Raw genomic sequence first — 21,173 nt, forward strand, 5'->3', positions numbered from 1 at the left:
CCAATGCATAACTGACATCTATTGAAGGAGGAGAAGGAAGGAGAATTGGGTAGAAAAAGACTGCAGCACTATTCTAAGAAAGTTTTGGCTAGGCAAATGGGGAGTTCCCAAGTCAGAATTGCCCATTAGAAGGGGCCTTTGTCCTCCAGGAAGGCTGGCTCTAGCATCTCTGCAGTGTTCAGTCACTGGCTGGCTGCAGTTCAGCAGGGACATGACCTCGGTTCCAAATGTGGTGGTAGATCCAGAGAGGCAGCAGCTGGGGTTGTCAGTCAACTATGCTCCGCACACAGGAGATCTGAGTAGCACACATTCTTAACCATCGTGCTCTTCATGATTGGTTAGATCCCCTGGTTATTTGCTTTTCCTTTTCTTGGTTACTACCATTAAAATTAGATTTTGGGGACTTCCCTGGTGGTGCAATGGTTAAGGCTCTTCATTCTCAATGCACGGGGCCCAGGTTCAATCCCTGCTTAGGGAACTAGATCCCACATGCCTGCCACAACTAAGAGTTCGCACGCCACAACTAAGGAGCCCATAAGTCGCAACTAGGAGACTGCCTCCCACAACTAAGGAACCTGCCTGCTGCAACTAAGACCTGGCACAACCAAATAAATAAATAAACATATATATATATATATAAATATATAATATATATATATATATAAGGCATTCCTTTCAGAAGCACCAGTTTTAAAACAAATAAAATTAGATTTTTGTTTTCTAAATTTGTAAAGTTTATTCTCTCTGAACTGTAAACTACAGGAGAGAACAGACTGGGTTAATTTTGTTTACTACTCCATCCCCAAGATGCCCCAGATGAGATTGCATATAATAGGTACAAAATACAATAGTAGTTCTTATTTGTATCCATTCTGTTCCACATTGCTACATCCAAACGTAGAAGTTGTAGATGACTCCACATCACAGAAGAGCTCATGTTGCCAATCACATGCCAAATATAAAATTAACAACCACAGAAACCACATCATCAAAACACCCCAAGTCCCTTCTTCCCTGATTCTTCCCCAAAGCTGGGGGTTGGGTGCCTCTTCTGTTTTTGCCTAGTCTTTTCACTTTCTTAACAGTGTCTTGAAAAGAAGTACTTAATTTTGATAAAGTCCAGTTTATTACTTATTTTCTTTTAAGGATAGTGCTTTCATACCATACCTAAGAAATCTTTGCCTAGCCTAAGGTTGCAAATAATTTTTTCTTGTTTTCTTCCAGAAGTTTACAGTATTATAGCTAGATATATGATCCATTCTGTGTTTTCACATACAGTATGAGATAGATTGATTTTTACATATGGATATCCAAATGTTCCAGCATTATTAGCTGAAAAGTCTTTCTTTTCCCCATTGAATTGCCCTTGGTCTTTGTTGAAGATCATTTGGCCATAGAGATATATGTGACTTTTAAAAACCTCACTATTCAGTTTCATTGATCTGTTTGTCTCTCTTTATATCAGTTCTATACTATCTGGGTTAATGTAGCTTTATAATAAACATTGAAATCAGGTAGTGTAGTGTAAATTTTCCAACTTTGTTCTTCTCTTTTAAAGTTGTTTCAGTTATTCTAGGTCCTTTGCATTTCCATATAAATTTTAGAATCACTTTGTCAATTACTTAAGAAAGCCTGCTGGGCTTTTGATTTGGGTTGTACTGAATCTATAGATCAATTTGAGGGGAAATTGACACTTTTACAGTATTGAGTCTTCTAACCCATGATATATGTCTTTCTGTTTATCTGTGTCTTCTTAAATTTCTCTCAGTGTATTTTGTAGTTTTCAGTGTACAATTTGTACAAATAAATAAATGTATATTTATCAACTCATCTCTAAGCATTTGGTATTTTAAATTTCAATTTCAGATTGTTTGTTGCTAGTATAATACAAATCAATTTACTTTTGTATATTGATTTTTATATAATGTAGTCTTGATGATCTCATTTGAGTTCCAGTAGCTTTTTTTAAGTTCTATAAAATTTTGACCATATATCATGTCATCTGTAAATAAAGCCAGTTTTACTGATTCCTTTCCAATTTGGATGCCTTTTATTTCTTTTTCTTGCCTTATTATGCAGGCTAGAACTCCCCCAGTACAATGTTGAAGAGGTGGTGAGTGCAGAAATTCTTGCCTTATTCCTGATCTTAGGAAGAAAAAATTCAGTTCTTTCCCATTAACTGTGCTGCTTTTTATTGATGCTTTCTATCAAGTTGTATGTTTGCTCTTATATTCCTAGGAATGGGTATTGAATTTTTCCAATGCTTTTGTTGCACCTATTGAAATGATCATACAATTTTTCTTTCTTAGTCTTAGCTAATGGTGAATTATGTTGTTTGATTTTCTAATGTTAATTCAGCCTAGCATTCCTGGGATAAGCCCTCATTTGGTCATAATGTATAATATTTTTTATATATTGTGGAACAAAAATAGGTAGAATTTTATTAAGAATTTTTGCATCTATGTTTATGAGGCTATTGGCCCATTGTTTTCTTTTCTTGGAACATCTTGAGTTTGGATATCAGAGTAATGCTGTCTTTATAGAATGATCTGGGAAGTATTTACTCTTCAATTTCCTGGAAGACTTTTGTAGAACTGGAATAACTTTTTCCCTTAAAAATAAACCATGTTAACGCTATAAAAAGAAAGTTGTAGTGATTGTATTACCATCAGAGTACAGTTAGAGCAAACAATATTACCAGGAAAAAAAGAGGGTCATTTATAAAGTGAATCATTTCATAATGACATAATTTTCATATTCATTTCATTAAAGATAAATTCACCTAAATAATAGAACAATTCTAAATGCTTATGCAACTAACAGCAGAGCTTCACAACACATAAAGCAAACACTGATAGAACAGCAAGGAAAACTAGAAAAATCCATAATTATAGTGAGGGATTTCAGTGCTCTTCCCTTAATAATTAATAAAATAAGTAGACAGAAAATCAGTATGTTCTAAAACCCCCCCCAGGATTTAGATTTGAACAATAATATCAGGCAACTTGATGTGATTCACATTTGTAGAGCATTTCACCCAACAGCTACAGAATACACATTTATTTTAAATGTACACTGAAAAAAAATAAAAAATAAATGTACACTGAACACTTACCAAGACAGACCAACCATATTCTGGGCCACAGAACAAGTCTCAATAAATTTAAAATGATTCTAATTATATGAAGTATGTTCTTTGATGATAATGGGATTAAATTAGAAATCAATAACAGAAAGGTATCCAGAAAGTCTGATACTTGGAGACTTAATAACATAAATAATCCGAGGATCAAAGAAAAAAAACCCATATAGGGAAATTAGAAAGTATTTTGAAATGAAGTAAAATGAAAACACAATACATTGAAATGTGTGGGATACAGCTAACACAGTACTTTGAAGGAAACTCATACTACTAAATGCCTATATTACAAAGGAAGAAACATCTCAAATCAAAGACCTCAGTTTCCAAGAAACTGGAAAATTAATTTTAAAAACTTCAAAAAAAATAAAGGAAATAAACATAACAGCAGAAATCAATGAGAGAAAAGAAAATCTCTGAAACCAAAAGTTGACTTTGAGATTTGATATCAGTGAGATTAATATTGCCTCTTGCCAGGTCGATCAGGAAAAGAGAAAAAAGACACAAGTTACCAATTTCAGGAATAAAAAGGACAATAAAGGAATATAGTTAACAGATTTACACGAATAAATTCAACAACTTACATTTTCACAACTATTAAAGCTCACTCAAGAAGAAATATTAAATATTTGTTTTATTAGTGAATGTTAGCTACTAAGGCAGGGAGTTGGGTCCGGGCTTTATAGATAAATAAGGGTCCTCAAGCAGCTCTCAGTTCATTAACGGGGAAAAACAAAGCTTAATACTGATCGGTGCAGAAGAGTGAGGGAAAACCTGGCCAGGAAAAGCTTCTCTGGGGAGGAGTCACCCGGCTGAGAGACAGGAAGGACCAGTAAAAAAATGTTTAACAGAATGTGAGCTTGAGGAGAGGGTCCACGGGAGCTCTCCGCCGCCCACCCTCTCCGTCCGCCGGTCCGCCTTTCTCTAGGCTGTCCCAGCCCTTCCCCTACGCGTTCACGCTCGCTCTCGCAGCTGCTGAGCGTCTCACTCCCTCCCAGCCAGGCCCGGAGGAGCCGTGCGCTTGCGCACTCGAACGAAGAACTCTCAGGAGAGAGAGAAGCGGCTGCCGGAAGTATGACCTCCGTCCTCCTACTCGCCGTTTCCATCCGGGGTCACGTCGGTCTTCCGGGTGTTTCTGACAGGGTTTTCTACGCCGCTTTTTTCCGGCTGCATTTTGGTCTTCCGTTTCTTGCCACCGCCCTCGAGCTCCCTCACCCTTGCTGACCCTGCCTTTTCTTGTGTCGCACCTCCCCGGTCGCCGAGCCCAGGAATTAGATCGCAATCCGGAGCCGGAGCCGGGCCTACCCATTCCGCGCGGGCACTACCTCCTTTGGCTCGGGAGAAAGCTAGGACCGAGCGCGCCGGGCCGTCCCTGCTCCGGCTCTGGAGCTCCTGGGCTGGCGGTGCCTGTAGAACCTCCTGCTTAGCCTTCCCCGAAGACACTTGTGAGTGAGAGGGTTTTGGAGAGGAAAGCAACGCTATAGGCCCGGGTGGGGGGCGGGGCGCCGGGAACTTTTTCGGAAACTGTAGTGTTTTGCGTGGGAGGTTCCGTCATAATCTCTCTGATATCCCAGACGTATGGGCGGTCCGCAGGCTGCGGTACTTTCTGAAGAATCTTAGGAACTCTTAAACGTTTCCCATTCGTTTGTCTTTCTCGCGCCCCGTCCTCAGTCTAGGACCAAACAAGGAAGACTCTCTTGGGACACTGCATGGGGTTTCAAAGGGTGGTGAAGACCTGAGGTAAATATCTGGATTAATAATTTAAAATTTAAGACTTTTCACTAAATGGTTGTGAAATTTTCTCAGTTCTTAGCTTTACAGGAAATTGCACAGGTTAGGACTGGCAGATTGTTGTCTGTCCCTTTTGTTTTTGCACCGTTCAGCCTTTGTAGATAGGTTCTCCATCTCTTTCTAGGTCAGAACACGGGAGGCTTATGTGTCTCATAAATTCTCTACTATCCAAGTTCCCTGCCTTGTTTGATCCTCTCTCAGCTCTTTGTTTAAAATAGCAGTCGTTTATTTATATTGGTATACCAATAGGGTGAACAAAAAAGAAAATGAAACTAAAACTCAAGCTACACTGGCAACCTGACGTGTGGTGTATGGTTTTGTGGGGAAAGATCAGAACTGAACACTAAGTGTGTATTTGAATTACAGGCGACATACTACTTTTGTAAATACCCTCATATTGTATGCTTTGTTACCACAAGGCTTTAAACATGGCATTAACAGCTGGAAGGCTCTTAATATGTACTGATTAATAGCCAAATAATAGTAACATTACTCTGTTGGTGTGAATAGTCCCAATTTTGTCTGATCAGGAAGTGTAACAGGCTCTGTGTGAAATAGGTATTTAAGAAATGTCCATTTGGAATCATGTGGCTAGATTATTTTTTAATACTTTGATGGGATCTAATTCTTGATCAAAGGGGATATATGTATATGTATAGCTGATTGACTTTGCTGTACAGTAGAAACAAACAGCATTGTAAAAGCAACTATACTCCAATAAAAATTAATTTTAAAAAAGGAATGTCTTTTTCAAAACCTGTGGGTGGTTTGACAGAGGGTGAGCAGGATTTAGGAGTTGGACTTTTTGCATTGTGGAGGAAGAAAAGTGAGTTTAGGGGATCAAAGGCATTTGGACAAGGTGGACAGATAACTAGATTTGCTACTACATTTCTGGTTTTTATACTAGGTAGATTCCACTTCCCAGGGAATCTTGATGAAGGAATTATGTAACCTTGAGTGTTCTCTAATTCCTTGGAGGAGAGGTCAAGTTTAGGACAGAAATTCCGGGTTGTAACTTATAGGACCAAATGCTATATCACTAGAAATTACTTTGTGAACTACTCCATTACTACCTTGTCTTATATTTGATTATTTACAAATAAACCTGTGTAACTTCCAAATGGGCAACCTTACTCAAGAAGTAATCCTTAAGATTCTCTCAAGGCAAGAACCAATGCAACAGTTTTAAAGCAGTTCAAAATTTACCTAGATTATTCTTTTTTATAGTCAAGTACAGATTGAGAAATTGATCATTTTCAAACTAAGAAAAATAGGATACCACCAATATCTGGATTTTATTTATCATAAAATTTCTTACACCTGCTACCGTGGTTAATCTTGAGTAATTTTTTTTTTATGGATCATTGTCTACTTGGTGACGAAGGCTTTCATTCAGAATATAAAGAAAAAGATTTAAAATTTTGTAGAGGTCCCCTTAAATCTGGTATGGTAATAGTTTTGCTGGATTTTATTCCCAGAAACTCTATTCTGTTTAAAAAATGATCCCTTATATTGTTTTATAATAATAGGTTATTATTTTGGTGTCATTTTTATCTTCATCAAAATTAGTGTTGGAATGTATTAGGAGAAGTATTAGAAAGAGGAATTGAAATTCATGGGCTTTTGGTTTACTTCCTTATCTCTAGATGGTCATGCAGAATACTTGTGTTGGAGAGCATTGAATGTCATTGATTACATTCCCTAGGAATGATCCTCCCCACTTTGAAGGCTGGCCTGGTTAAGAGCCAGACTTGAGGTCCAAAAATTCATCCTGCGCAGAACTCAGATAACTTTGTTTTGGAGGCGCTGGAAAACCTTTGATGCTTATCTGGGAATTAGGGATAGGCTGATTTAGATAACTGCCCTAAAGTACACTTTTGAGTATGGAATCATTCTCAGCTTTTAAGCCATAGAGCCTTAGATAATTTGATCGTTTGAGGAGTACTTCTGGGCTACAAGACATCTTTTGACTTATTCTTAAGTTTGAATCTGACCATGTAATGCAATAGAAATTAGGTGAGGTCTGGGCTATTATGTCATTTTGGGTCTCAAGCCTGAAGAAAAACACAAGCATATTATTTATAGGTATAAACAGAATGTCTAGAATTTTAACTATGAACTGATTTAAATAAATCTGAATATAGAGTGTTTTAATTCTAGTTTTTCTGAATACAAATTCCTTCTCGTTTGATCAGATCTATAGTATCTGTGTTACAAAAAAATTAAATATCAAGCAAAATTCATTATAATGAATTGTATTTAATGTCATTTTCTCATGAATTCTATGAAATAGTAATTGTTTTATGGGGAGTTGAGTCAGAGAAGCAGAGACAAGGAAGCCAAGAAGCAGTGTAAGCCCAGGCAAAGGGAGAAGAAGGCATTAGTTGACAGCCTTAGATCTGGCATTCTACAATTATTGAGTGTACTTTTAAAAAAGAATTCTCCAGAATCCTGCTTGGTTCAAGATATTTCCACTCATCAGTGAACATCAGAGAATACAGTTTAGCAGATTTGATAGTATTGATTTTTTGTTTTAATCAGTTTCCTATAACAAGAGATGAAGGCCTGCTGAAGAAAGCTGACAAACTCTTGTTTTCTGGAGGTAACACCTTGTCTCTGGTCCCGATTAGAGTCAGGCACTGGGATAGGATCTGATGGTGGCCCAAGACTGTTGTCCATAATCTGTTATGAACCTTGGACTGGTGAATCTCACTCTCTGGCCAGTCTAGGAAATTTTAATCTTACAGAATTGAAAAGGAATAAAGTTTCTGTGAGTGACTTGTTTCTTCCCAGATCTTTCTCTTTTCTCTCTTGTTGTCTCCTATTCTAATTTTTCTAAACATCTCGTCTTAGTCCCAGAGGCAATTACCATTTCTTTTAACAGCTTTCATGTTATTTTCCTCTGTTGTTCTAAAAAAAAAAAAAAATGCAGAAATTTTTATGAAGCTTGTTTTTTGGATTGACATCTACTGAAAATGAGGATTTACCACTTTTATGTACCCTCTCTCATCATAAATTGTGAGATTTATGTGTGTGTATAAACATGTAAATATATGTAGCATATAGTATTTGTAATCTGTAAATAAATACAGTGTAGGAAATATATAATAAATATATTACAATTTCTGTTTAAATCAGTATGTTCAATGTTCATGTTATTCTAAGAACCAAGTAGGTGACTGATTATATTTCCTTTTTTATATGACCTTTTGAGTGTGTTTTGTCTGTAGTTTAGTAATTTATTTTTAACTTGCTGTGTTTCTGTTCCTGTAATTATTTCTGCTCTGTTAGCTGAACTCCTCTCTGTGGTCAGATATATAAGGTAATCTACCAGTTAATCTTTTTCCTCCTTGGATATCTTCTTGAAGACTTCTATGTGTTCTAACTTAAGCTGTTTAGCTTCCCTTCACCATCATCCTGGGGAATTTGTCTTTGCCCTGTGTCAGATCTCCCTTTTCCTAGATCCCAGATTTTCTTTTCTTTGTTTTTTTTTTTTTTTTGATACCTTACATGTCTAAAAATGTTTTTATTTTCCTTTTGCACTGATAGTATAGCTGGGTATAAAATTATAGCTTGAAAGCATTTCCTTCAGAGCCTTGAAGGCATTCACTTCCTTGTTTTGTTTCCACTGTTGCTACTGAGAGGGCCAAAGCCATTTTGATTACCATCCCTTGGTGTGTGTTTTTTTAAAATTGTAGTTGATTTACAATGTTGTGTTAATTTCTGCTGTAAAGCAAAGTGATACAGTTATACATTCTTTTTTATATTCTTTTCCATTATGGTTTATCTCAGTGTATTGAATATAGTTCCCTGTGCTATATGGTAGGACCTTGTTGTTTATCCATACCATCCCTTTGTTTATAACATTTTCTCTCTCTGTAATATTTATAAGCTTCTTTTACCTGATATTCTGAAATTTCACTGTAATATACTTTTATATGTGTGTGTGTGTGTATGTATGTGTGTGTGTGTGTGTGTGTGTATATATATATATATATATATTCAGTTGTGTTTTCTACTCATTGGGTCCTTTCAATCTAAGGCTTGGTGTTCTTTAGTCTTGGAAATTTTCTTCTTTTATTTACTTGGTAATTTCCTTTTCTGTGTTTTCTCTGTTCTTCCTGGAACTTCTGTTGTATTGGACCACATAATTTGGTTGGACCACATAATTTGGTTCTCTTATATTTTTTTCTCTTACTGTCCTGCCTCCTGTCTGCCCTTACCAATTTTTCCTTTTTTTTCATTCCTCAATGTTATCTTTTAGCTTTCTGCTGGATATTTCTGCTTTTAATTTTCCAACAGCCCTTTCTGCTTTTTCAAAAACACATTCTTATTTACATATGCAATGTTTTTTCATTAATTATGGAGGGTTTTTTTTTTCTCCTCACTTTTCATTTGTTGCAGGTGTTGTTTCTGTTTATTCCTAGGCCTTTTTTTTTTTAACTTTTGATGATCCATGGATGTCTGTTTTCTAACTAGAAATCTAAATTGGAAGCTTATGTGCATGAGTAGGCAGTTCAATAGTAGGCTTCATTGTAGGTTGCTAGTTAGCTTAACTTTTTCTTGGTGAGCAACTGTTCCTATGTTACAGGTTCTTTGGTTACTGTATTATATAGTTTCTTGTTCCATTATCCCATAGATGAGTTTTCTAATTGCCTGAATTGGGAATGCAGGCTGGGGATCCTATTTTTACTTTGTAGACTTCACTTAATACTTGTTTTCAGACCTTTACTCTTTGTAAGTTTATAGCTTCTTGGGGTCAGTCATTGCAAAGAATAAATATCTAGTCTGCTTGGGGCAGTGAACGATTCTGATTGCTTTGTACCTAGGTTTTCCTCATTCATGTGGAACAAACTCTTTTATTGGAAGTTCTTTTTATAAGTTGTTTAGACTTTGAGGGGAATCTCAGAATTTTATAAACAGTTATTAGGTGATACAAATTCTATCCCTTGTTTTTTGTTTTATTTTGTTTTGTTTTTTGTGCTACGTGGGCCTCTCACTGCTATGGCCTCTCCCATTGCGGAGCACAGGCTCCAGACGCGCAGGCTTAGCGGCCATGGTTCACGGGCCCAGCTGCTCCGCAGCACGTGGGATCCTCCCGGACTGGGGCACGAACCCGTGTCCCCTGCATCGGCAGGCGGACTCTCAACCAGTGCGCCACCAGGGAAGCTCCCCATCCCTTGTTTGATCAGATCTGTACGATCTAAATCCTGGGAATCAGGTTGTCATAAGACAGCGTATACCTTTGAATAAATTAGATTGGGAATAAATGTAAAATTGTAGGATTTCATTAAATGTCTCACTTGGGTGGTTTCTTTTTATTATCAGAGTGTAGTGGTGTTAACTTGATTCTAAAAGATTTGTTGATATTAGGATAAATTTATTGGGGAAAATTCATCATAAAATTAGAAATGCACAGGTTTTACTATCATTTGAAAAATGTGGTTCATCTAGATTTAAAGTTTATTATTAGTAAGGTTTTTTTGTTACTTATGGTGTGACTTAAGAGATCTGTTTGAACTTTAAAAAAATAACTTTGCAAATGAAATTCGTAACTTGGTAACTAATCGTTTATTAATTAGCAGATGCTAGTTACCAAAGAGTTCAGTGTCTTTAAGCTATAATAAATTATCTTTAAAACTATTCTAGGTAGAAGAATACATGTTTACTCCTAGTGAACAAGAGCATGTTCCCAAACTCAATTTTGGGTCGCCCGCCTTTCACCCCAAACCATCAACAACATAATAACTTCTTCACCCTGTCACCAAGTCTTTATTCACACCAGCAGCTTATAGATGCACAGTTCAACTTTCAGAATACAGAGTAAGTACGGTGTTATTTTGGCCCATGTCATTTGTAAGTTTCATTTTCTACTTGACACAAATCCTTTTTATATGAAACATTTGGAGCTAGAGAAAATGTCATCATGTCTTGTTTTCTTTTGATCAGTGAACTGTTTAGTTTTTCTGAAAATAGTTTTTTGTTTTTAAGGAAAAAAATGTATACTACTACTGTTCTTTCTTTGTCTTTGGTAGCTTGTCTAGAGCTGTATCATTACAGCAGTTGACATATGGAAATGTCAGTCCAATACAGACCTCAACTTCCCCATTATTTCGAGGAAGGAAGTAAGTATTTCTTACTTATTTTAAAAGAAAAATTTGCATTTTGGGGAACTGTTTAACACTGTATCTTGTATTAAGTTGAATGGAGACTATGCCCTACATTTTGTTTTCTGGGGCCTGTGTGGTCAGTCCTGTAACAGAATTTTAAAACTTCAAAGTATTTAAAAAATTTTAGGGATAACTGTCTTCAGATAACTACTTGTAATTGAGATTTTTAACTAAATCAGTTGGGTTTCTGTATCTGTTTGTTAGGGCCGCTATAACAAAGTACAATAGACTTGGTGGCTTAAACAACAGAAATTAATTTTCTCAAAATTCTGGAGGCTAGAAGTCTAAGATCAAGGTGTTGGCAGGTTTGGTTTCCTCTGAGGCCTCCCTCTTTAGCTTATAGATGGCTGCCTTCTTTCTCTGTCCTCAAATGGTCATCCCTCTGTGTTTTTGGTGTCCTAATCTATGCTTCTGAGGACACTGGTTATATTGGATTAGGGCTCACTCTAATGACCCCATTTTAACTCAGTTACTTCTTTAAAGGGCCTGTGTCCAAATACAGTCACAATTTGAAGTAGTAGGCCTTAAGACTTAAACATATGAATTTTGAGAGGACATAATTCAGCCTATAACACCTTCTTTCTAGTAAAATTTACTATTTGATTTATCTTACACAGGTAAGGTTCCATGATAAATATTATTATAGTGAAAATTTCTACATGACATAAAGCTTTCTATAGAGAAGTCAGGAATCAATTCATTTTAACCAATTTGATTAAAAGAAATTGATGTATCATGGGATAATTATGATAGAACTTTAGGGGTGATTATTAAAATAATATTTGGCAATATTTGCAAGATATTGCTATTTATAGTCTGTATAAACATCCCATAACTTTTATGTCCAACTAGAAATAACACTAGCTAAGAATTGTTGATCACTCACTATGTGTAGTAGGCATTGTTTTAAGGACTTTGCAAATAATGGTTTGACTAAGTTTCACAACACTTTATGAGGTAAGTACTATTATGCCTCTTCGTTTGAGGAGAAAGCTGAAGCACTCAGAAATAATGATCTGGTTATTCAGGTAGAAGTAGCATAGCTGGGATTTGAAACCAGGTGGTTTGGCTCTACATCCCATACTTAGAAGCACTGTGAATTGTTCTTCAAAGTTGTCATTGTGGAAAACTATATAATGATGCTTAAATTATTGACTTTATTCAAATTTTCATTTTTTAGAAATTGCCTTGATAACCCATTTGTGAATCATGAATGAAAATAAATTCCACTAGTTCATAATTATACGTATGTATTTTTAAAACTAAAATTGACATTCTCAATAGAAGATATTCAGCATATAAAGCTCTAAATTTTATGTTTAAAAGATGTTAAAGGGGCTTCTCTCGTGGCTCAGTGGTTAAGAATTCGCCTGCCAATGCAGGGGACACGGGTTCGAGCCCTGGTCAGGGAAGATCCCACATGCTGCGGAGCAGCTAAACCTGTGCACCACAGCTACTGAGCCTGCGCTCTAGAGCCCGTGAGCCACAACTACTGAGCCCCCATGCCACAACTACTGAAGCCCACGCGCCTAGAGCCCGTGCTGTGCAACAAGAGAAGCCACCACAAAGAGAAGCCTGTGCGCCACAATGAAGACCCCGCTCACCGCAACTAAAGAAAGCCCGCACGCAGCAACAAAGACCCAGCACAGCCAAAAATAAATGAATAAATAAATTTAAAAAAATAATGTAAAAAATTAAATATACACTTATGTTTTTAGCATCTTTACCTGTGAGTAGGAGTACCAGTTATTTTGTGGGTCTGTCAAGGAGAGAGTAATTGTGACATAATCCCCAGAGTATTAAAATAAAAACCTTCAGGTGGCTATGACTTATAAAATTTTAGAGTTCAGAAGGAATTGGATAATTTCCTATGGTGTAAACAACTTAAGAAAATAAATACCTTTCTTTTCCCACAAATAATTACTTTAAAATTATTTTTCCCTTTTTGTTTTGAATATTTTTAAGCCTCCAGAAAAATTTGAATAGTACAATGAACACCTGTATGTGGTTTTCCTAGATTCATCGGTTTATTCTGCCTTTTTCCTTCCCTACCCCTACTTTTTTCTGAGTGATATGGAAGAAGGTTGTTGATATCGTTGCACTTTACCTTGCAACACATCAGTGCATTCCTCCTAAGAACAAGGATATTCTCTTGTATAACCAAAAATATATTGATCATGCCCAAGAAATTTAACATTAATACAATACTTTTATCTGAAATGCAGTTCATTTTCAGATTTCATTAGTTGTCGAATGTCTTTATATAAAGCTTTTTTAAAAGGTAACTGTCTCTTAATTTGGTCTTTCCTACTGATAAACCAGAACATAGGTGGTCTCAAAGAGCCCTTTTTTATATATAGCCCTCAGTTCAGTTGATCTTATCCTCCTTATGTTAGAGTTTGGATCTTTAATTGTTAGTGATTCTATATAAATAGAAATTCTCCTGCCAAGTTTTTGCTGCTGATATGAAGTATTGTGGTAGTTCAAATGCAGGAGACCAACCCTAATGTATATATGTGGTTTGTTTTTTTAAAAAATATGCATCATTATTACACATTTTTTCTAAAGTGTTCTCTAAGGCATCTCTTACGCCGAAAATGAATATTTTAAGATTCATTTAGAGCTAATAATGTGGCCTCACTGAAAAAGTCAGTATTGTCATTTATTTATATATTTTTAGTGTTTTCTATTTGTAATCAGAAAATTATATCTTTAATCACTAAGTTTTATTGTTTGTTTTCAGGAGATTAAGTGATGAAAAGAATCTTCCTCTTGATGGTAAACGTCAACGTTTCCATTCACCTCACCAAGAGCCAACTATAGTTAACCACATAGTGCCTTTATCAGGTGAAAGAAGATACTCAATGCTGCCATTGTTTCATACACACTATGTACCAGATATAGTCAGAGGTGTTCCACCTTTTCGAGAAATACCATTTTTAGAACCTAGAGAAATCACACTTCCTGAGGCCAAAGATAAGGTAATTTTAATGTAGATTTTAGTTTTATCTTTTGGGAAGTTAATATAAATAGTGTATTGAAAGTATCAGAAATATCTAATGTCTTGGATTAAGTAGAACATGCCCTTTTTTGCACTATTTAAAGTACTATTCAGAGTTTTCTGTCTAAATTTGATTCTTTGATTTTTGTGAGCTGTTCTTCTATGGAAATGCAGCTTTCATATCAGGATATCAGATTTTCTGTGATTCATAAAAATCTGGGATTAGAGCCTAAAATGTTTGATTTCTTAGTTTAGAGAATTCTGTTGTTACCTATTCTTATTACAGAAAAACAAGCTTTCATATGGATATTGTAGTAAAGTATTAAAAAGCATCTTTTGGGATATTTGTTTTTATCATGAGGTTTTTAATGTCAAAAATAGAGAACCCAGGAGTCAGTGAGAAAGTAATACTTCCAAAGGGATATGATCAGGAAAGATTTATCAAAAACATTATTTGTAAAAAAAAATTTCAAATAAATGAAATGAAGCTCTTAAAATAATAATTCTTGGGAAATGACATTATCAGCATTGGGGAACAATGAGTTATTTAATACCAGTATTAGAAGCATATCTCTTCTCTCTCCCCATATTTAGTGAAACCTAAAAAAAAAAATTCTGGGTAACTTAGAAGAGTTTATAATGTAAATATCTGCATTCTCTTGAATTGTCTGTGGCTTATATTTGTTGTTTTTGCATTTTCAAAGCTGCTCTACTCTGGAGAAATATGACATTTGTAGGCTAAGGAGAAGGAGCCTGAAAAGAGTGTAGTGACTTTATTTTGGGTTCCTAGCAACCAGCATAGGTCTGGAATATAGTAAGTGTACAGAAAATGTTAGTTCAAAAAGGAACACTTGCTTCATTCCTTAGTTGTGCTGCTTTTTATTCTTCTATCATTCCTTTTTTTCTTTAATTGAGATTGTTTGTATCATAAAATTCATTTTTTTTTTTTTTTTTTTGGCTGCGTTGGGTCTTCGTTGCTGCACACGGACTTTCTTTGGTTGGATGAGCGGGGGCTGCTCTTCATTGTGATGCACGGGCTTCTCATTGCAGTGGCTTTGTCTTGTTGCGGAGCACGGTCTCTAGGCATGCAGGCTTCAGTAGTTGTGGCACATGGGCTTAGTTGCTCTGTGGCATGTGTGATCTTCCCAGACCGGGGCTTGAACCCATGTACCCTGCATTGGCAGGCGGATTCTTTTTTTACTTTTTTTTTTTGTGTGCATTATGTGAGCCTCTCACTGTTGTGGCCTCTCCCGTTGTGGAGCACAGGCTCCGGACACGCAGGCTCAGCCATGGCTCACAGGCCTAGCCGCTTCGCGGCATGTGGGATCTTCCCACACCAGGGCATGAACCCGTGTCCCCTGCATCGGCAGGCGGACTCCCAACCACTGCACCACCAGGGAAGCCCAGGCAGGTGGATTCTTAACCATTGCGCCACCAGGGAAGTAAGTCCCCGTAAAATTCACTCTTTTAAAGTGTATGATTCAGTGGTTTTTATTATAGTCACAAGGTTGTGCAACCATTAACACTGTCTAATTCCAGTACATTTTCATCACCTGCCAAAGACACCTTGTACCCAGTAGCAGTTCCTTTCTCATCTCTGCCCCTCTCCCTCAGCCTCTGGCAACCACTAATCAATTTTTTATCGGTATGGATTTGTCTTGTTTTGAACATTTCATATAAATGGAGTCATACAATATGTGGTCTTGATTCTTTTACTTAGCATGTTTTCAAGATTCATCCATGTCGTAGCATTTCTCAGTTCTTTATTCCTTTTTATAGCTGAGTAATATTCCATTGTATAGATAAACCATGTTTTATTTGTGCATTCCTCAGTTGATGGAGTTTTGGGCTGTTTCCACTTTTTGACTATTCTGCTATGAATATCTGTGTACAAGTTTTTGTGTGGACATGTTTTCATTTCTCTTGTGTCTATACTTAAGGGTGAAATGGCAGAGTTATGCAGTAGCTCTATGTATAACTTTTTGAGGAATTGCCAGCGTTTTTTCTAAAGTGGCTGCACCATTTCATTTTACATTTCTACCAGCAGTGTGTGAGTGTTCCAGTTTCTTCACATCTTTGCCAACACTTGTTATTGTTTGTCTTCTTGATTATAACCAGGTGGATTATAACCTAGTGGGTGTGAAATGGTATCTCATTGTTTTGGTTTGCATTTCCCTAATGACTAATGATGTTGATCATCTTTTCATTTGTGTGTTGGAATATGTATTTTCTTTGGAGAATTGTCTATTCAGATCCTTTGTCCACTTTTAAATTGTTTTTGTTGTTGTTCTTGTTGAGTTGTAAGAGTTGTTTATATGTTCTGAATACTAGACTTTTACCAGATAGATGATTTGCAAATATGTTCTTCTATTCTGTGGTGTGTCGTTTTACTTTCTTCATGGTCCCCTTTGAAGTGCAAAAGCTTTTCATTTTGATGAAGTCCAATTTGTTTTCCTTTGGTTGCTTGAGCTTCTGGTGGCATATCTAAGAAACCATAGCCTAATCCAGGATCACAAAAATTAATGCCTCCATGTTATTCTAAGAGTTTTATAGTGTTCTTAGATTTAGGTCTTTGATCCATTTTGAGTTAATCTGTATATATGATGTGAAGTAGGGGATCTAACTTAATTTTTTGCTCTTGGTCCAGTTGTCCCAGCACTGTTTAAGAAAAAGGCTGTTGTACTTTTCTTACCGTGAAGTAGGAAAAGCATTTAGGCAATACCAGTGGGAGGAAGGAAAAAGCAGAGTGACTAACTTGGGATGTTTTGGTACCCCCCAACCCGCCCTCGACTCTTTGTCCTTTCTTTGCTTTCTCATTTTAAAGAAACTCATGTAATACTATATTGTGAAAGCCTGTGGTATAAATCACATGAGACCAATTCTTTGAATGACGATATAACAACCTTTTACTACGTGTGGGTTTTTGATATATACATGCAGGTAGGCCATTTTTTATGGAATATATTATGCATGAGTATTGAAGCTCTCTATTTTTGCATGTATTTATTTGTATGTTTGTAATAGTTAATTCTTAGAACTAACTAAATAACTACTAGTTCTGCATATGGATCAGGGATATATTGAGTCTCAGTAAATGTAATAACATGATTCACATTAGTCAGTATAAATCATCTAGTAAAGTATGGTTCCATATCAGTAACTTTTTCTTTGCTTGGTAGCATAGAAAAAGATTGTCCTAAATCTTATGTTTTTGGCATAAGTACTTATCTCAAGGGATAAAGATAATATTCTGTTGTTAAACCAGTTTCTTTGAGTGCTACTCTGTACTTGGCTAGCTGTGGGAGAAAGAAGGCAAGTAGTTAGTTCTGTGTCCATTCTTTAAGTGAACACTTCTTAATAAAACTAACATTTATTGATGTCTCTTCTCTTCTAGGCATTCTACATATGCTATGTTATTTAGTCTTTTCAACAACCCCATGACATGGATATTATCCTAATTTTACTGAGGCTCAGAAAGCTAAATAACTTGCTCAAGGTCACAGCTAGTAAGTGACACAACCAAGATTTGACCCTCATCTCTAATAATATAAACAGAAGGAACTTGAGATGCTTAAAATCGAGAGTAGGGAGATGACATTCTTAGAACTGACTATAATAGCTGGTAATCTGTGGCATTAATAGCTAATGTTTACTGAGTGTCTTTCTTTGCCAGCAGTGTGCTCAGTAGTTTATATGGTTTACCTCTGTTTATCTCTGCTGGATTGTAAAATGAGTGGGAGGGTCAGTGAGAAATAAAAGTGGAGCAGTAGTTTGAGGCTTTGAATGCACAGTAGAATGCTGTTGAAGGTTTTTGAATAGAGGACTAGCCCAATTAGATTTGCATTTTTGGGAAGATAGTTCTTAGATTATAGTGGATTTTGGTTTGGAATAAGGAGGGCCTGGAAGTTGGATGATTACCTTGAAGGCTATTAATTATCAAATTCTTTCAGATGAGAGGTGCTGAAGCTTTCAGTTACAGTGGATGGTGGTGGAAAAGTTGTGAGAGACCATGCCTGAGGAAAATTGATAGATGTGTGGAATGATCGAATATAGGGGGGAGAGAGAGAGAGAGAGAGATACCAATAACTTTAATGATTTGATTCCAGACTGTTAACAGAGATAAGGAACTCAGATTTTGGGTGTATAAGCTGATTGAGGAAGAAGTCAAGAGTTATTTGGAACTATGGGGAAATCTGCTGTAACATTTGTGCTCTTGAAAGACCTCATGTTCTGCAGATTGCACACTAAGAATATAGGGCTATGGGAAAATAGGGCTGGAGGACACTACTCAAAACCTAAACAGTTTTGTAACCAGAATGCTATCAAGAATAATAATCGATATCTTAAGAAATGACTTGGACAGACCAGGTAGGTGGCTTAGCATGGTTGGATGCTGCTACATGGGATATTAAAAATATACAATACAGATTTGAGATATGCTGGCTTGTGGAGGACACTGAGACAAGGCAGTTAAAAGTGGCGCTCTGAGTCAGTGAGTCTGCTGTTAAGATAGACTCAGAAGGAAATACACCAGCAGAGAGTTGTGTGAGTCTGAGGGTATGCTTATCAAGTGGGAACGCTGGATATGGATGCTTATTTTTAGTTGTCTTAGATCTATAAGGACTCCTGCCTGTGAGCAGCCAAGCTGAGGGCTTTTTTTTTTTTCTTGTAAGGTTATAATTCCACAATTTCAGCTCCACATACAGATCAACCCAATTAATACATTAAATTGATACTGTTCCCTTATTTAGCAATCGTCTGTAAGCTAATCAGTATTGTAGAAAAACATGTTGTAGCTGAACTGGCCATATATATTTCAGAAGCAAGGCTGGGGCCAGAGATATGAATTCTGAAGTCACCTGAGATAGAAGTGACAATTGAAACTCCTGAAGTAGATTAGCTTCTGTATTTTTTTAGTATCCAGCAGATATTTGTGAGTGCCAGCTATATGCTACAATGTTGTGCTACAACATTTTGGTAAGTGTACATGGTCTCTTTTAACATGTACATACAGTATAGTGAGAGGGAGAGCCATTAAAAAATAATCATGCAAATCGCAGTTTTATTTATATATTTATAAGTGCTATAAAGGAAAATTGCAGAGTGGTAAGAGAATTTAGTTGAAGTTTCAGTGATGGTCTAGAGGAGGTAATGTTTGAGCTGAGATCTGAAGGCTGAGTAGGAGTTAACTAGTGAAAGATTAGTGGGGGTGGAGAGAATGCTTTAGAGAGAGGGAACAGCGTATTTGAGGGTCCTAAAAATTGTAGAAGGGAGCATGGAGTATGCAAAGAACTGAAAGGAGGCCAAGGTGGCTAGAGTTTTATTGGTTTAGGAGTTTTTTAAGCAGGAAAGAGATGAGTTAAAATTATTCTGACTTCATTTTAAGCAGTTGAACAAGTGTGGATGTAGGGAATTTATGGTTGGGTACTAGGTGAAAGGTATTGGTGCCTTGAATTAAGGAAGTGCTGGTAGTTAAGATGAAGAAAAACTGGATTTAAGCTGTGTTGGGGGAAGTGAAATTGATAGGATTTGATGATGGATTAGAGATTAGGTCATCTAAGCATCTGCATCCTGGGATGTTTAGCCACATTCCTGGCTTCAACTCACTAGATGCCACTTATCGCTGTTTATGACAACTAAAAATGTCTATAGACATTGCCAGATGTCCCCTGGGGGGCAGAATTGCCTCTAGTTGAGAACCACTGGTTTAGATAGAGAAGAAAATATTGAAGATTACTCCCAAATTTCTGGCTTCTATAACTGGATGCATGGTGGTACCATTCACTGAGACAGAACAAAATGCAAGAGGAGCAAGTTTTAGGAGTTATGTGTATTTAATAGTAATTGAAGGGTGGGCAGGGATGTCATGAGTTCTGTGGACATGTTGTCTTAAATGTGCATTTGAAACATCAAATTAGATATTTAGAGCTGATAGTTTAATACATATAGATCTGGAATTTAGAGGGAAGGTATTGACCAGAAGTATACATTTGGTGATCATTGGCATGTAGATGATAATTTAAGCCAAGAGGATGGGTATAGGGGGAGTGGTGAGCCTGGATCCAAGACTGATTGAAATAGGTTGAGGAAAGGGTAGGAAAACAGGTACGGAAACTAAGCTTATTTACAACTGTTTTGGGAAGTTTGGCTGTGAAGAGGAGGAGCCAAAGATGGGAAGTTGTAACAAAGGAGTTTTATTGTTTTGTTTTTAAGGTGGAAGAAACTTTAAGCACATATAAATGTTTATGGGAAAGATTCCTTAGAAGGTTGAAAGGGCATGGGTCCTGCCTATAGGTGGAGTGATTAGCTTTAGGTAAGAGAAAGGCTTTTTTGAACTGGAGGATATAGGAGGAAAGGATAGGTGTAGGTAAAAGGAAGATAGGTAGATTTGTAGATATGGTAATGGAGAAGTTAAGGGAGTTTCCATAGTTGAGTGGCTTCTTCATGTTTTCTCTCTGAATTACTATGCAAGGTTATCTGTTGAGAGTAGAGAAGATGAAATGGAATGTCTGAGGTTTAAGAATAGTGGAGAAGGTATGAAACAGTATTTGCTGGGTAGTGTAAAGAGCTCACTTAACATTGGTAATAATGAATTAACTATTAATAATAATAAATTAGTCAGCTGCTTTAGTAAGTTCCAGGGAAATATTTTGTTAGTAGAAGTTTTAATTAGAGAATTAAACCTAAAAAATTAAATTTTTGAAAATGAGTACATTCTGAGTTTAAATTTTTCCTCATTTTAAAGTCTTTTCTCTGTTTATCAAGTTGCTATATTAGCAAACAGAACTCTTCTCAGTAAAAAAATATGAGATACTTCTCTGGATTTTAACTTTTATTTCACTCTAGCTTTTAGGTGAAGATATGGTTGCCTGAACAAAAAAGAGGCTGTAGAGGAATCAGAATTATCTGAACTCCTGAATTCCATCTATAATAACTGGTTTTTTGAAAATTCTGGGTAGTTTGAAGATATGTAAATTGAAGTAATTGATTTTGAATTTTGAGTTGAGATGAGGATAGGTTGAGATTTTCTTGGTACTGAGTATAAAGTAAAAAGATGATTGAATGAATTGTT

The 21,173-nt window shown here is 36.3% G+C and overlaps 1 protein-coding gene across 10 annotated transcripts in view; it reads left to right on the forward strand.

The window, feature by feature from the left end:
* Positions 1 to 4,222: 4,222 nt before the first annotated feature.
* TENT2 (terminal nucleotidyltransferase 2) overlaps positions 4,223 to 21,173 on the forward strand; it is a 59,837-nt gene continuing 42,886 nt past the window's right edge. For 4 of the 10 annotated variants that reach the window (XM_059060664.2, XM_059060667.2, XM_059060665.2 and 1 more), the window contains exons 1-5: positions 4,223 to 4,584; positions 4,811 to 4,879; positions 10,580 to 10,753; positions 10,966 to 11,055; positions 13,844 to 14,081. In XM_059060664.2, coding sequence (XP_058916647.1) covers positions 10,617 to 10,753; positions 10,966 to 11,055; positions 13,844 to 14,081 — 465 coding nt within the window. In that variant the 5' untranslated portion in view covers positions 4,223 to 4,584; positions 4,811 to 4,879; positions 10,580 to 10,616. The remainder of the gene's footprint in view (positions 4,585 to 4,810; positions 4,880 to 10,579; positions 10,754 to 10,965; positions 11,056 to 13,843; positions 14,082 to 21,173) is intronic. The other 6 variants (XM_067031203.1, XM_067031207.1, XM_067031205.1 and 3 more) reach the window with 2 other exon arrangements.

This window comes from Kogia breviceps, chromosome 4, assembly GCF_026419965.1.
Source record: "Kogia breviceps isolate mKogBre1 chromosome 4, mKogBre1 haplotype 1, whole genome shotgun sequence".
Lineage (NCBI taxonomy): Eukaryota > Metazoa > Chordata > Mammalia > Artiodactyla > Physeteridae > Kogia > Kogia breviceps.